The sequence below is a fragment of the Amphibalanus amphitrite genome, unplaced genomic scaffold (assembly GCF_019059575.1).
Source record: "Amphibalanus amphitrite isolate SeventyFive unplaced genomic scaffold, NRLGWU_Aamphi_draft 000107F_arrow, whole genome shotgun sequence".
Taxonomy (NCBI): Eukaryota; Metazoa; Arthropoda; class Thecostraca; order Balanomorpha; family Balanidae; genus Amphibalanus; species Amphibalanus amphitrite.
Genome location: NW_024881602.1, coordinates 316,911 through 331,204, shown reverse-complemented (window position 1 = coordinate 331,204; position 14,294 = coordinate 316,911). Strand labels below are relative to the sequence as shown.

Below are 14,294 nucleotides of genomic sequence, written 5' to 3'. Positions count from 1 at the left end.
GAGCATGCATCGTCCTAAAAAGCGATTGTGTGCCTATTTCTGCCAGAAAGAAAGCCACATCAAAAGGCAAACTAGGGGAGAGTGGGGCAAAGCGGCCACCCGGGGCAAAGCGGCCACCCTTCGTTTTAGCCCTTCATAGCTGGCGTCAGTTCCAATTTATGGTTTCCAATTATACTTCTCTTCACGGTCGTTCGAATGAGCCAGACCGGGGTTTCAGCCCATCACCATTGTTCTGTGAAACACGGAAAAGCATTTCTTGCCAGGTTACCAACTATGTTTACGATTTTTAAATGTTATGTTATTCCATAACCGTTTGGATTTTTTGTAAGCGTTCTTGTCCATGCATTGCATGGTTATCGTACATGTATTGTACCAATTTTTATGTTTTTTACCCCACTAATAGCTAATCTTGAATATTTTTGTCTCGGACGGTATGCGCGGGGCAAAGTGGCCGGGGCAAAGTGGCCACCCCCCAATTGGCCATAAGTTGCTTCCATCTGGATAAAAAACATCATTTATATTCAAATGTGTCGTCATGCATTCATCATGGCCACTTTTCAGTTGCGTGAGTTACCAAATAATCAATTAATTGTTTATTTTCATGAAAATCTTTTCTTTGTTTACCTACAGGTGGAAGATGATAAAGTTAACATCCATCCTCGTATAACCTTGTCACCATCAAATACCCTAGTCGTACACGAGGCAACTATTTTGTTTCTCATATCGGGACTTGAGAAGACGCCGGTGGCCGCTTTGCCCCAGGGTGTGGGGCAAAGTGGCCAATATGCATAGATTTAAAGTTTTGTCAATATCTTTCATATGTGAACGCCTTTGGAAATAAAACGCAGTTGAAATAAAAGGCAACTTAATAGGGATCACATTGGTATAGAAAGAATCTTTCGAAGTTTAAAAATCAAGCGTTGGCATCGTGAGAAGCGTTAGGGTGGCCGCTTTGCCCCACTCTCCCCTATATGAATTTACGTCACGCGGCTTATAGGTAGGTAGGTATTGTCTGTCGCTCGCGCCAAATAAAATTCGAGCTTGTCACCAGATATAGGACGTCAACGAGCGTCATACAAGCTTTCAAGGCGGACTGAGAATAAAAATGGTCGGGCTGCAAAATGATCACGGTAACGACTATCAGGCATACCATTAATGTCAATATTTTATCTGTCGACGCTCTTTTTGGCAAACTACAGGAATTCTCTTCTTTCCAGCGGGGCTGCGACCATAACTCCTTTTAACATTTTTTTACAGAGAATCACTGCGAGAAAGACATTAGCTGCCGCTGGAAAACATGTATATGTTTAATATTTGTATCTTCTAAGAATTGCTTGCAACACTGACGAGCAGTCTTGAGCAAAATAAACAATTCAATATTTCCTACTAAATGTAAGATGTAAGATGAATAAAAAACAGTGCTTAACTTATTTCTCAAATGCATGGCACTTAGCGGCTTGGCTCTGTAGGGTTAGTCCTGAAGTGTCGTTAATTTAATTGTTTACGCATTTATATGCACCATCTGTCGTTATTGCGACACGAATTTTAGGTTGATTGATCAACGGTGCCGTTCAATTTGTACCTCTCTTATTATTCGCCTTGATGTTGAGTCTTTCTCGATAAACACCGCTTACATGCATTATACTATCACCGATATAAGAGGTATGTAGCTCCAACACTCGCTCAAATTTACATTCTTCGACCGTTTTATCCCGACAAGAATTCCTCGTCAAGCAGGCGTCCTGCCTGTCTAACAGCACACCCAGTCACAGGATTTGGCCGCCGCGAGCGACAAGCGGCTGCCGCGACCAGGCGAGCGCCCGCTCAGGGGGCCGTTCATCATTCTTTGCACAGCTTGCAATTGACACCGTGCTGCGCCAGTGATTGGCTCGGCGGGTTTGGCTCAGATTAGCGGGTACGCTGCCGATAAACAGTCGCTAATCTGACCTGTGACGCTGATGGCTCACGCTACAACGGGGAGTGGTGCACGGGCCGCCGCGCCGCCGCGTGCGGCGAGCCCTCGGGCACCGCTGCTCTCACTGATTGCAACAGATGAAGGGGGTGTGCGGCGTGCACTGTGCAGTGTATGATGGCAGGTGCGGAGAGACGAAACTTGGCCTTCTGGTGTAGGAAACAAGTGCCGATATGAGCACGCTATTGCATTGGCTACGTCTGTTTCAAATTCTGCATCATAGTGGAAATCGGGTGTAACTTTATTGCAATTAATTATCATTGATATTTTGTTCACGCTGCAGACTTGTGACAGCTCAAGAAAAAAGTGAGCTCGTTCAGCTCAACTCCGTCTTATCCGCTCCCGCTCAGCTCCCGCTCAGTTTAACGCGGCTCAGCTCAGCTCACGTTCCGCTCAAACCGGCAACGCTCCGCTCACGCTCAGCTCAGCTCAGCTCAGTTTCCGCTCAGCTCAGCTCAGCTCAGTTTCCGCTCAGCTCAGTTCAGTTTCCCGCTCAGCTCAGTTTCCGCTCAGCTCAGCTCAGCTCAGCTGAGTTTCCGCTCAGCTTAACTCAGTTCCCGTTCAGCTCAGCTCAGTTTCCGCTCAATTCAGCTCAGCTCAGTTTCCGCTCAGTTAAATTCACGCTCAGATCGTTCAGTCGTTCTTTTTAACCCTCGCCCTGGCAGGGGGGTTGATGCAGCCCTCCCTAAGGGTTTTTCGAAGATAGCGTAAAAACGGCAAATTTGGCACAGCCTATGGGGCAACCTTTTTACATATGACCTTGAAATTTCAGGTCCGGGTGACCTTGGGTCAGGTCACCAGGTCAGAAAAACCGGTACAAGGTCATGGTCAAATTTCCATTTTCTTTTTGCACCTGTCCAACTCACAGTTTTTGAATGATTTCCTTCAAACTTTCAGGATGTGCTAAGTTCATCTAGTTATATAACATATAGTTCGGGTTGTTTAAAGTCACTGACCTGAGGTCAGCTAGAGGTCATTACGTCGTAATGTTAAGCCTATGGGAAAATACTAAATTCGGAAAATACTGGAGATATCCGCTTCGTTCTATCACTTTTGTGCTTTGAAACCACAGTACTTAACAGCAGGTCACTTAGTGCTTCTTTATTTGGTGTACTTATCCATGGGTCAGGTCAAATGAGGTCAACTGAGGTCAAATGACGTTTTTGCCAATAACTTGGCACATAACGAAGCTAGAGCTTAAAAATGGCATCATTGTGTTCCTGGTGATTAGCCGAATCGAATGATATGCGATATGATGCAATTTGGTTAACTTGAACTTAATTAAGTAATTAAGGTTTACTTAAAAATTAAGAAAAACTTTAAGTACACTGAAGCAAGCAAAAAAGTATATCATTCGACGCGCCCTGACGTGCTGAGTTCACTGGTGCTTTTCTTTTTTTTTATCTTAATTAGATCAAAAGTTATAAGCGAAAAACGTTTGACCTGTTTTTAGCGACATTTTTACATTTATACCCCCAAAACCCCCCTAAATATTGACCTAGAGCAACCAAATTTGCACAGGGGCGAGAACTGCAGAGGGCCCACTTACCTACCAAATTTGATGTTTCTAGGTGCCATAGGAGTGAATCGCGAGGGGGGTCGCATCAACCCCCCACCCCTCCTGCCAGGCCGTGCTATGAAAAATGCCAGTGCCTGGGGTGGGGCAATGCCCCACCCCACTTTCAGTAGGATATGGTTGCTTAGCCCACATTCAACCAACGAAGAGGAACTTTATTTGCTAATTCCTAATTGTAAATATTTTATGCAGAGGTAAGAACCCTTATTGATAAAATTAATTTAAATAACTGCTTAAATAACAAAGTGAAGAATGCTGAATTGTAGGTACATTGCGGAGCAGAGTGTCAAGGCGAAGCATCAAAGCCTGACAGTAGGTATTCATCTTGCAGTCAGACTTGAAACTTGAGACTGGCTGTATTAGCCTGTAAATTGGCCAAGGCCCTGGTCTTCCAATTTCCATGCAATATGGATGAAAGAAATTAAGCTTGATTAGTGATTACTATTGATTTCTTTAGAGTTTTGATATTTTTAAGTGCGATCACGAAGGCAGTGTAATTGCTCACCCCATAGCTAGCTCATAGCTGAAGCATCAAAGCCTGAGTTAATTTCCAAGCATGAACTGAAAAGAATTAGAACTGGATCAGCTCAGCTCAATCAGCTCAGCTCAGCTCGCTCAGCTCAGCTCAGCTCAGCTCAATCAGCTCAGCTCAATCAGCTCAGCTCAGCTCAATCAGCTCAGCTCAGCTCAGCTCAGCTCAATCAGCTCAGCTCAGCTCAGCTCAAGCTCGTTCAGCTCAGCTCAGCTCAAGCTCATTCAGCTCAGCTCAGACAGCAGCTCAGCTCAATGCATTACTGAGCCGGCTCAGCTCACAGCTCAACAATTTGGCAAAATGTTGAGCCGGCTCATGAGCTGAGCTGATTTTTGAGCCGGCTCAACTGAGCTGATCACAAGTCTGTCACGCTGCCACCAAAGTTTCTTTATCCTATACCAATCTACTGTTTGCCACGTTTTAAAATTTATCCTATACTAAAACAATACAAATGCCAACACATTTTCCAAACGTCCAACATAGCAATTGATTAGCAAAATGCCGTCAACAGTGAGTTCTTAAAAACTTTGTTATCTCTCCAATAATCTGGATACATACCTGTCCCCTGTACTCGGGTACGTATGGCCTGAGCGGGTCCAGCATGAGCTGCTTGAGGCACTCCTGTTCTCGACCACAGAGCCGCTTCTGGATGGTGCCCTCGTCTCCAGCTCGGAAATTGCCTGGGGAACAGAGAAGAGTCATTGGGTGTTGCATTAGGGCAAGAAGTTGAGTCGGTCATTTGTTACAATGGAATGATAGCACGTGTCAAAGACAATGGTGGTTGAAGACAGGCGGTGAGAGAAATGCTCATTCGCTTGGTATTGTTACCAAAAGCTTTGTCTAGACACCAGTCTCGAGGTCTGATGACGTTTGTTTTGTTCTGTAAACATTTCAGTGGCGATTGTTTATCTCATCAGCATCTATAAATGTGCCCAGATAACACCAGAGTGACAAATGAGTTGCTTTAAGGATTGACAGACGGAAAAAAGGCTGACCAAGCACATAATGTCTCTAAAAAAGTGGCGATGGATGCCTGAGAACAACAATCTTTTTCGCCCGTTCTCATCCAAAACGAATCACTCTGCAATTTGACACTTGTACCTTTGGTGATTCGCTATTTTTTATTTATTTGAATACCTATAAAAAACAGCATGCATGGACAATAACATAGGTGGTCTGCAGTATACGAATACTGCATGGGGGAGCGGGCAATAGCAAAAAATATTGCCCGATGTGACGTCACTGTCGCCCGAGGGTGAAGACCGAAACAAGTGCTATTGCCCGAGGCGAAGCCGAGGGCAATAGCACTTGTGGAGGTTGTTACTTTGTTGTTAAGTGCCAATAGCACTTGTGGACCTCCACAAGTGCTATTGCCCTCGGCTTCGCCTCGGGCAATAGCACTTGTTTCGGTCTTCACCCTCGGGCGACAGTGACGTTACAGAGGGCAATATTTTTGCTATTGCCCGCTCCCCCATGCAGTATTCGTTTTATTACATGGCCAACTCTCGGAATCTTTACTTAGTACCTACTCATTCATCCCGTAATAAAAAATATCCAAACACAAATATCATGGTACAATTGAATGTATTAGATATACAATCATAGCCACGTCACATGTCTACGGCACACACTTAGTTGTTTTCTGTTTTCTGTTTCTGTTTTCTGTTTCACGCCGTACTTGAGAGTGTGGAGACTCTTCGATTTGTAGCGTTCGCCGTCCTTGCGTTTTACAGTAATGAAGAACTCCTTCACAGCGTTGTCCAGGACATCGTTGCTGTGCATGCAGCTTTCAACAGATATGCCTTTTACTTGCAAGAACTCAATGAAGACGTCTTCTGCTGATTTAATCACCTTTTTAGTGCCCTGAGCACTGCGCGATGAAAATAGCTCATCCAATTCATGCGGCTCCAACAAATTAAATCGGGGCATTTGAACGGACATGTTCAAATGACGGCCCAGTTCTAGATGACTTGACTAGCCAATCACGAAATCAAACTGAACAGTCTGAGAAAACGACGAAAAAATTACGACATTTGAATTTTTGTTCAAACACCACTGCGCGAGCAACTTACTATTGACCGTTGACATGGCAACCGCTTCTCACCTTCAGAAAGGTCAGTAACCTGACACTGAAAGGTCAGTAACCTGATGCCGGGCAATAGTAAAAAATATCTCATGCCAAATTAACACAGGAGCCATGTAATAATTACGTCTGCTATATCATCATGCTCATTGTCTGACATTTTCTTATATGAAGCCTGGAACGCAGTAAGCAGTTTACCATTTGTCACGAAACGACTTGCGGACTGGAGTAAAAAGGGAACATCACGCCCCTGAGCTCTCTACGCACACGTAGGCACATAAAATCACAAAGCTGGCATAGCTGTTTGGCATTTGGGTAACATCTTCCGCATTCCGCGCAAGACATGCGCATTGCGCAGTGCGCACTAAGCCGTGTATTACGATTTAAACCCGATCGGATTAGCACGATGTTTGCGTAAAGCGAGCTAAGCACCAGTACCATATGATGGGATTTAGAGTCGCACACTGTTTATCACAGTATTCTGGGTGGCAGCACTTTCATCATGGACAATCCCATCTGTTCAAGAAACTGACACCATACGAGTAGCCCACATCAAAGCGGAAACATCTTAGCGCTGTGACATAATTTGCAAACAAAAATCAAATTCACTTTGTTGTTAAGTGCAAGCCTCCGCCACGCTTCAATTGCAAAGTTCAGCCATATAGGAACGACAGTAGAGTTGAAGCCGGGACTTTGCTCTTGAAAATTGTTTATAAGAAACACAGCTCGCTCAATTTGATTTGGTAGCTAATACTTGCTACATTACTCACATCGGTGTTAGTGCTTCGCTATGCAGCATATATGAGCTTTATTCAGGGCACTTTTGAATTAGGGGTTACTGACAACAAAGGTTAAAGCACATACATAAACTGTGCTATAGTACCCATCATAGACCTCTGTATACACAAGTCTATGTACGTATTCAAAATTTGCGTTTATTATTTTTTTTTGTAAAAACTCGAAAAAGATCAATTTCTTGGAAAAAATGTTGACAAAAATAAACTCATTTTAACGTTTTAGGTGTAAACACAACACCCTCCCGGTGTCTCGACTGGGTCCGCCATTGTTCCACGGCATTCTCCGACTATCTCCCATCCGCAGGCCGACACAAAAGTCGGACTTCCCCGGCCAGCCATCGCTCGCTACTGCCGCACTGCCAACAAGCCGGGTAGCGCATGCAACACCGCTGCACGTGTTTTCCTGCAGTCGGCCGTCAGAAAAGCGTCTCGATTTTCCCCGTCTGGGCTGTGACGTGGCATCATACGCTGAGTGACGGCCCGACGAAAATATTTACCAGACCTCGTCCGGCTGGGCTCGGGGGCAGGGCGAGGGTGGGGCGGAGCGAGCGAGTCACCGGCGCGGCGGTCGATTTCGAGCCGACTTCATCGGACTGGTATTTGAGCAATCACCCGGAGTCGGCCGGGGTCAGGGCCAGCTTGGAGGTCAGCTCGATCCACCGGGGCCAGAGCACACACACAGAGGGAAACTAGACAAACTTGATTGGATCAACGATTGGGTGCTACTTATCACTTGTTCAGCTATGCTCATATGAATTAGTAGTCCCAGTTTACGGACAACAATGAGACGACGGAATTATATTTTGGTCCAATTTGTTTTCAAATATGAAGAAAATCGAAAACAACTTTGGAATGGCAAGTTGCAGAGATTTGTAAAAAAAAAACTGCAAAGGTAGGAGTGTTGTGTACGCCTCCAGGCTCCAAGAGTTGCTGATATGATGGCAACTGTGCAGCACTGCAGTGCAACCAGTTCGGTCACACGAAGAGTGGTCGGTTTCATTAGTCATTAAACTTGCCTCTTTCAGGAAAAACATAATCTAGATATCTGCTAAGATTAGAAAATACTTGCAGATCCAGCTGGGGAGTGATTAAGCGGGATCCTTATAGATGTCTATATTAAAAGACTAAAAGTTGTGTGAAATAATTAAGGAGCATATCCCTCGCCCTGGCAGGGGGGGGGGTCGATGCGCCCCCCCCCCTAAGGGTTTTCGAAGATAGCGTAAAAACGGCGGCGCGCAGCGCCGCCAAATTTGGCACAGCCTATGGGGCAACCTTTTTACATATGACCTGAAAATTTCAGGTCCGGATGACCTTGGGTCAGGTCACCAGGTCAGAAAAACCGGTACAAGGTCATGGCCAAATTTCAATTTTCTTTTTGCACCTGTCCAGCTCACAGTTTTGGACTGATTTCCTTCAAACTTTCAGGGTGTGCTAAGTTCACCGAGTTGTATAACATATAGTTCGAGTTTTTTGAGGTCACTGACCTGAGGTCAGTTAGAGGTCATTACGTCGTAATGTTAAGCCTATGGGAAAATACTAAATTCGGAAAATACTGGAGATATCCGCTTCGTTCTATCACTTTTGTGCTTTAAAACCACAGTACTTAACAGCAGGTCACCTGATGCTTCTTTGTTTGGTGTACTTATCCATGGGTCAGGTCAAATGAGGTCAACTGAGGTCAAATGACGTTTTTGCCAATAACTTGGCACATAATGACGCTAGAGCTTAACAAATGGTGTCATTGTGTTCCTGGTGATCAGCCGAATCGAATGATATGCGATATGATGCAATTTGGTTAACTTGAACTTAATTGATTAATTAAAGTTTACTTAAAAATTAAGAAAAACTTTAAGTACACTTAAGCAAGCTAAAAAGTGTATCATTCGACGAGCCTTGACGTGCTGAGTTCACTAGTGCTTTTCTTTTTGCTCTATCTTAATTAGATCAAAAGTTATAAGCGAAAACTTTTGACCTCTTTTTAGCGAAATTTTTACATTTATACCCCCCAAAACCCCCCTAAATATTGACCTAGAGCAACCAAATTTGCACAGGGGCGAGAACTCCGGGGGGCCCACCTACCTACCAAATTTGGTGTTTCTAGGTGCCATAGGAGCCAATCGCGAGGGGGGGGTCGCATCGACCCCCCCCTTCCAGGCGGTGTTATGAAAAATGCCCTGCCAGGGCGAGGGATATGAAGTAAAATAAAAACAGCAAGAAATTAAACAAGTGGTACAAAGGTGCAGGTAAAAAAATGAACGACTGTCACGACTCCCGCTGCTCCCTGAAACCATCTGACTGGGTCCGCCTCTGCCACCGATACACAATCAGCTGCAACTCCATCATACTAATCAGAGCGGCACTGCATACATAGTGTCAGCACCTGCATGATACCAGGATATCATTGCACCCCCTGCCCCGAGCACCCCTCGCCTACCCCCAACCCTCTGCGGTCTGCCACTCAGGTACAGCTTCTCCAATTTGTTCCAACATGAACCCATCATATGGCCGCAACATCCCTTCATATAGTCCTTCCCTTTCCCTGCACAAGCTCACATCTCGCCTGAAATGCTACTCGACGTTCCCGGCGCACCTTTTTCGGACGGCGCGGGGGCGAAACATGGCGCCTCTGCGACGATGGAATCATGGATTAGCAGACGCCATCTATTGCACGGTGTCACAGCTGACGTGTATCAGATGATATCGACTTCTAGTCAGACGGGGAGCCATTAACCTGGCCGGGCTGGTGGGAGGACGCCTGATTAGGGAGAGACGGATATGGAAACGAGTGGCAGTAGGAGAGAGATTGGTACACATACTTATAGAGAAGAGGATTGGAGCGACCAAGAGGACTATAGGGAGACATCTGATTATGATATACAGGGTGATTCATAGCCATGTGACCTATTTAGTTGATCTCTCTTGAGAAGGGGATTGCATATTTCCGCGTGAAATTTCACGTGCTAGTAGAAAATTTTATGAAGTTTTGTTCTATCTTGTTCTGGTCTGTGTGTATCGCTCAAGATGTCCACAGCGCAGCAAAAAGTAAAAATGTGTAATTTGTATAGGTTAACGCAGTCCGTCAAGCAAACACAAAGATGTTTCTGCACGTCTGAGGGCTTTCACCCAAGGGAAACTCCAAAGAAGATAACAATTCATAGAATCGTTAATCAATTCAAAGCAGAGGGCACGGTTCAATGATAAACACGGCACAAAAAATGGTAAGCAAACCCTGGAAAGTTGATTTCAAAGAGCGCTGAGGTCAGGTGGGCGCCACACTCGCCGGAGCTCAACGTCGTGGAATTCTTCCTCTGGGGCTATGCAAAGTCCGAGGTCTATGAGGAGAGTCCCCAGGATATTCTGGGGCTGAAGGATGCCATTGGAAGCTGCTTTGGTTCCATTTCCTTAGGAATGTGGTGCGTCCGCGCCATCGCCAACTTTAGGCTCTGGTGCTGGAGTGCATCCGTCGTCGAGGTGGTCATTTTGAGTATCTTGTCTAAAAGAAGTGTGAGAGTCAAAGGGAAAGTGTATGTGACTGATGCTATACATGGATCAAAACTTCAGATTTTGCTGTTTAATATGGTACTTGGCAATGGCATGTAACACGAATGCATGTCCTGTAGTTTTCATTTATTTTCGGTCACACGGCTATGGATCACCCTGTAGTTAATTAGCTATGGATTTGCTATTTTTTTAAGGAAAGCATTAACGGAAACATCACAAATACGATCGGACATTTTCAGCATATTTGGCGCCAACTGCGCATTTTCGACCCATATACCTAACGGTTGTCGCCACTAAAAGAGCTAAACATCGTCGTGTCACAGCAGGATGGTGTTGCGGATAAGGCACGAATAAACAGTTACTTGGGCTCAATTGACGTCAGTCAACGTTCCCCCACTACGGTGGAAAGAAGAACTATCTACGTCAGAAGTACAAGACGAGATAATTGGGTGACGTCAGATGTCATTACCAATTACCATAAGCAGTACACTCCGTCAGACTTAATGATACAGCGGAAACCGCTTGTTAAATCAATAGTATGAGGTACCACATGATTGTTATTGGAAGCTTATTATTTGAAAGGTAAAAGTGCGGAGGAAGTAGAGAAATGATATTTTGCAAAAAAGGCTATTTATGAAACATTGAAAAAATATTATAACTATCTAATGTTCTTTCCTATTCTTGCGATTACCCCCGCGTGATTATCAAGGTCACATCGAACGAGATATAGGCAGGAGCTCGCAGCCACAACTCACAGCCAGTGAGCTTGTGGTCTTATTGGTGGCAGATGACTACCGGGAGAAAGGTTAAAACCCGTGAAATGGAGGACATTGGACATCCCCACAGCCCCTATACATCGCGAATGTTATCTTTTATGTGGATATAAGCGAACAACGCGCCTAAATCTGCTCAAGCTTGGCACGATGACTCATATGTGTAGAGACGCCGGAGACATCTAACTCCTTCACAAGTCATCCTAGGGCTTGATAACTGTCATCTCGCCGGCACCGCTTCTTTGATAACACCGTGACGCTAAAGCGGGGCTGAAAAATGCTAAATGACTCAGAGGTAGATGGGATCAGACGGCCCGCCGAGGCAGCCGGCAGAACTACCTCCAATCTGCACCGGAGGTCGACCACACCCCGTCACGACACCGCCAGCTGCGTGCTCCGCTCACGGGTTTTACTGCCACTGTTCGTGAGCAGAGAGCACTGCGCAGTCCGTGATCGTAAACCTTGAGCACACACGCGCCACTGAGCGCCGGCCATCCGGAGGAATCCTGCCGTGGCCGCACGCACGGCCGTGCATGCGCCCCGGATCGTCATACATTCAATCACGGATAACCAGAGAGATGATGCAATACCATACCTATGCTTACAAGAAGGGATATCGTGCAGTAGCTAATTTTGGCTCTACGGCTCACATAAAATAGAGCTCGCAATGGAGGCTGTCTGAAATATTGGCCGATAGCATCTTTCACTAATTACACCCGTCTTGTCTGTGCAGCTATACAATACACTCATTAGCCTGGTGAATTGATCACGTCTCGATATCTTATTGACGTCATACCTTGGTGTCCAGCCAGCTGAACCCAGAGGTACTTCTGTTTCTTGTAGGTTTGTACGAACGGAGTCCACTGCACCACGCCTTTCACCTTTCGCCATTGTGACGGCTGAAATGAAACAAAGGGAATGTTAGATTCGTATCTCAAAATGATAACCGGAGTTTTCCACAGCCCTTTCGTTAATGATTGGCAAATAGTATTATGTCTAATGCCTACATTTAGCAATCTGCCAATTTTACAGTATGTGGAATGATAAATGTCTTATAATTACTTCCATGCCGTCCATTTATGAAAATGAATGGCTTAAAGGCCTATATGATAAGCATATTTGCATATGACAAGAACACGCATGTTGCGCTGAATTTTACATTATGTATTCTAAAGTAAACTCGTATATGTGCTTAATTAAGGAATTCAATTTAAATAGGTAATCCTCCTCGTCTGCAAACACATATATAGGCTTTCAGTGATGACTGCCGAATATTATCCAAGATATCCAGTTCAAACAATGACATCCTTTATAGGAAACCACACAATAATTGTCGGCACCCTTTATAGTTGGGTTAAGTCATTTGGGTTCATTTGTCAGCATCCCGTGCCACTAAAACTCCCCATTCAGCCATGAACGACTGCATTGTCACTCTATCACACAACACTCCCTCCTCTTCAACAATCGCTCACTCACCCACTCCCGTTCTCCCTATCTCTCCCCAGCTCCCTCCACATCCGCCTATACCACTGCCCCCCCCCCCCCCCCTCTCCCAGCTGAGTCAGCCCGTTCCCCAGCGCGGCGGCGCGGCGACACCATTTGAGCTGCTGCTGACGTCATGGCCCGCTGCCGTGTGTGCCGAGTACACAGGTCTCTGACGTCAGAGGATCGGTGCAGCTGGTCCAAAGGACGGCCGGCCGCCGCCACCGGCAGCGACCGGCGAGTGCCCGCGGCCCGGGAGCCGATAGCATCTGACAGTGACGGTGACGATGTGACGGTGTGGCGGTGACGTTGCTGACTGTATGACGGTGACGGTTACGGTATGACGGTTACTGCATGACGGTGACGTTGACGGTATGACGGTTACTATATGACGGTGACGATGTGACGGAGTCGGAACGACGGCGTGATGGTGGCGTTGACGGTTGAACAATCGGATACGTGGCAAAGTTCCTCACAATAACGAAGCTAATGCTATGAAAACGAAGATAATGCTTTGATTGACACCTCTTTGGGATACTCAACGTCCGCTTACATATGTTTTCATAGCCATTGGCACCAAGTGTCACAGCCATTTACTGTGGAAAAGAAGCGTGTCGCGTGGCATTGTCACTGCATGAGGCTCACAAGGTACATACCTCAAACCACCAACTTGTTTAAATTTATGGCCAGCTCTAGCGGTCACACTCGTCGTTTTGAAAGACCACAAACATGTTCGGTTCGGACTGACGATGCCATTTTCTCGTCACGAGTCTCACATGCGGTTGGAGCCGGGCGTCACTTGACCCGTCCAAATGTCACCGCGGTCGGCCGGCGGCATCCTGTGCGTCACGGTTCGACGTCACCGTGATTTACGTCAGTGGTGGAGGACGTCATATCCGTCAGCTCGTCTGTCCACGTCACAATGGGCGCGTGCAATGTCCGCAAATGAGTCTCTGTGCAGGCGTCTTCGACATAAGAGGATGAGTTCGCTCTTATTTATGGTATTTTATTTTGCTTAGAATGATAGCCATACTAGTACTAGGTGTTTGACGATGAAGTAAATCCTCATCTAATGCTATCAGCAATAATCCCCGAAGCCATTCTGTTTATCAGCCATGACCTGCATCCCGTTCACAATGGTATCAATTGAAAGGCATTATACATTTCCATCAAATCAGTGCCACTTTTCATATATGTGTATAGCGATTTGGGACGGCAAAAAGGTTGGCATCACTGAGCATCTTCGGCTGTTTGGCTCTGGCTTGCCATATTTTATAGATCTACATAGGCTAGTGTATATCTTTCGAAATGGTTAAACCATGTTTACCAGCACAATATTTACGGAGTAAATACTGCATTAGGATGCCACCTACTACACATAATGTATGCTAAGTTGATTCAACTATACCTCGGGTGTTCCTTAATGATGTGGTGTTTGGTCGATTGGTATGCCCCGCAGAATCAAATTTAGATATGGATCTGCAATCGTTCCTGTCAGGTTTGATGAATGTTTGCAGACCTGCCGAGACTGCGCCGAATTCAGTCCAGCGACCAGCAGGTAAGAACCATTTAAATGCA

The 14,294-nt window shown here is 45.7% G+C and overlaps 1 protein-coding gene across 1 annotated transcript in view; it reads right to left on the bottom strand.

Moving 5' to 3' along the window:
- LOC122380807 (inositol-trisphosphate 3-kinase B-like) overlaps nucleotides 1–14,294 on the bottom strand; it is a 56,217-nt gene that overhangs the window by 12,079 nt on the left and 29,844 nt on the right. Inside the window, exons 2-3 of the mRNA XM_043364283.1 lie at nucleotides 12,031–12,133; nucleotides 4,639–4,760 (exon numbers count right to left, since the gene is read on the bottom strand). Of these exons, the coding sequence (XP_043220218.1) occupies nucleotides 4,639–4,760; nucleotides 12,031–12,133 (225 nt within the window). The remainder of the gene's footprint in view (nucleotides 1–4,638; nucleotides 4,761–12,030; nucleotides 12,134–14,294) is intronic.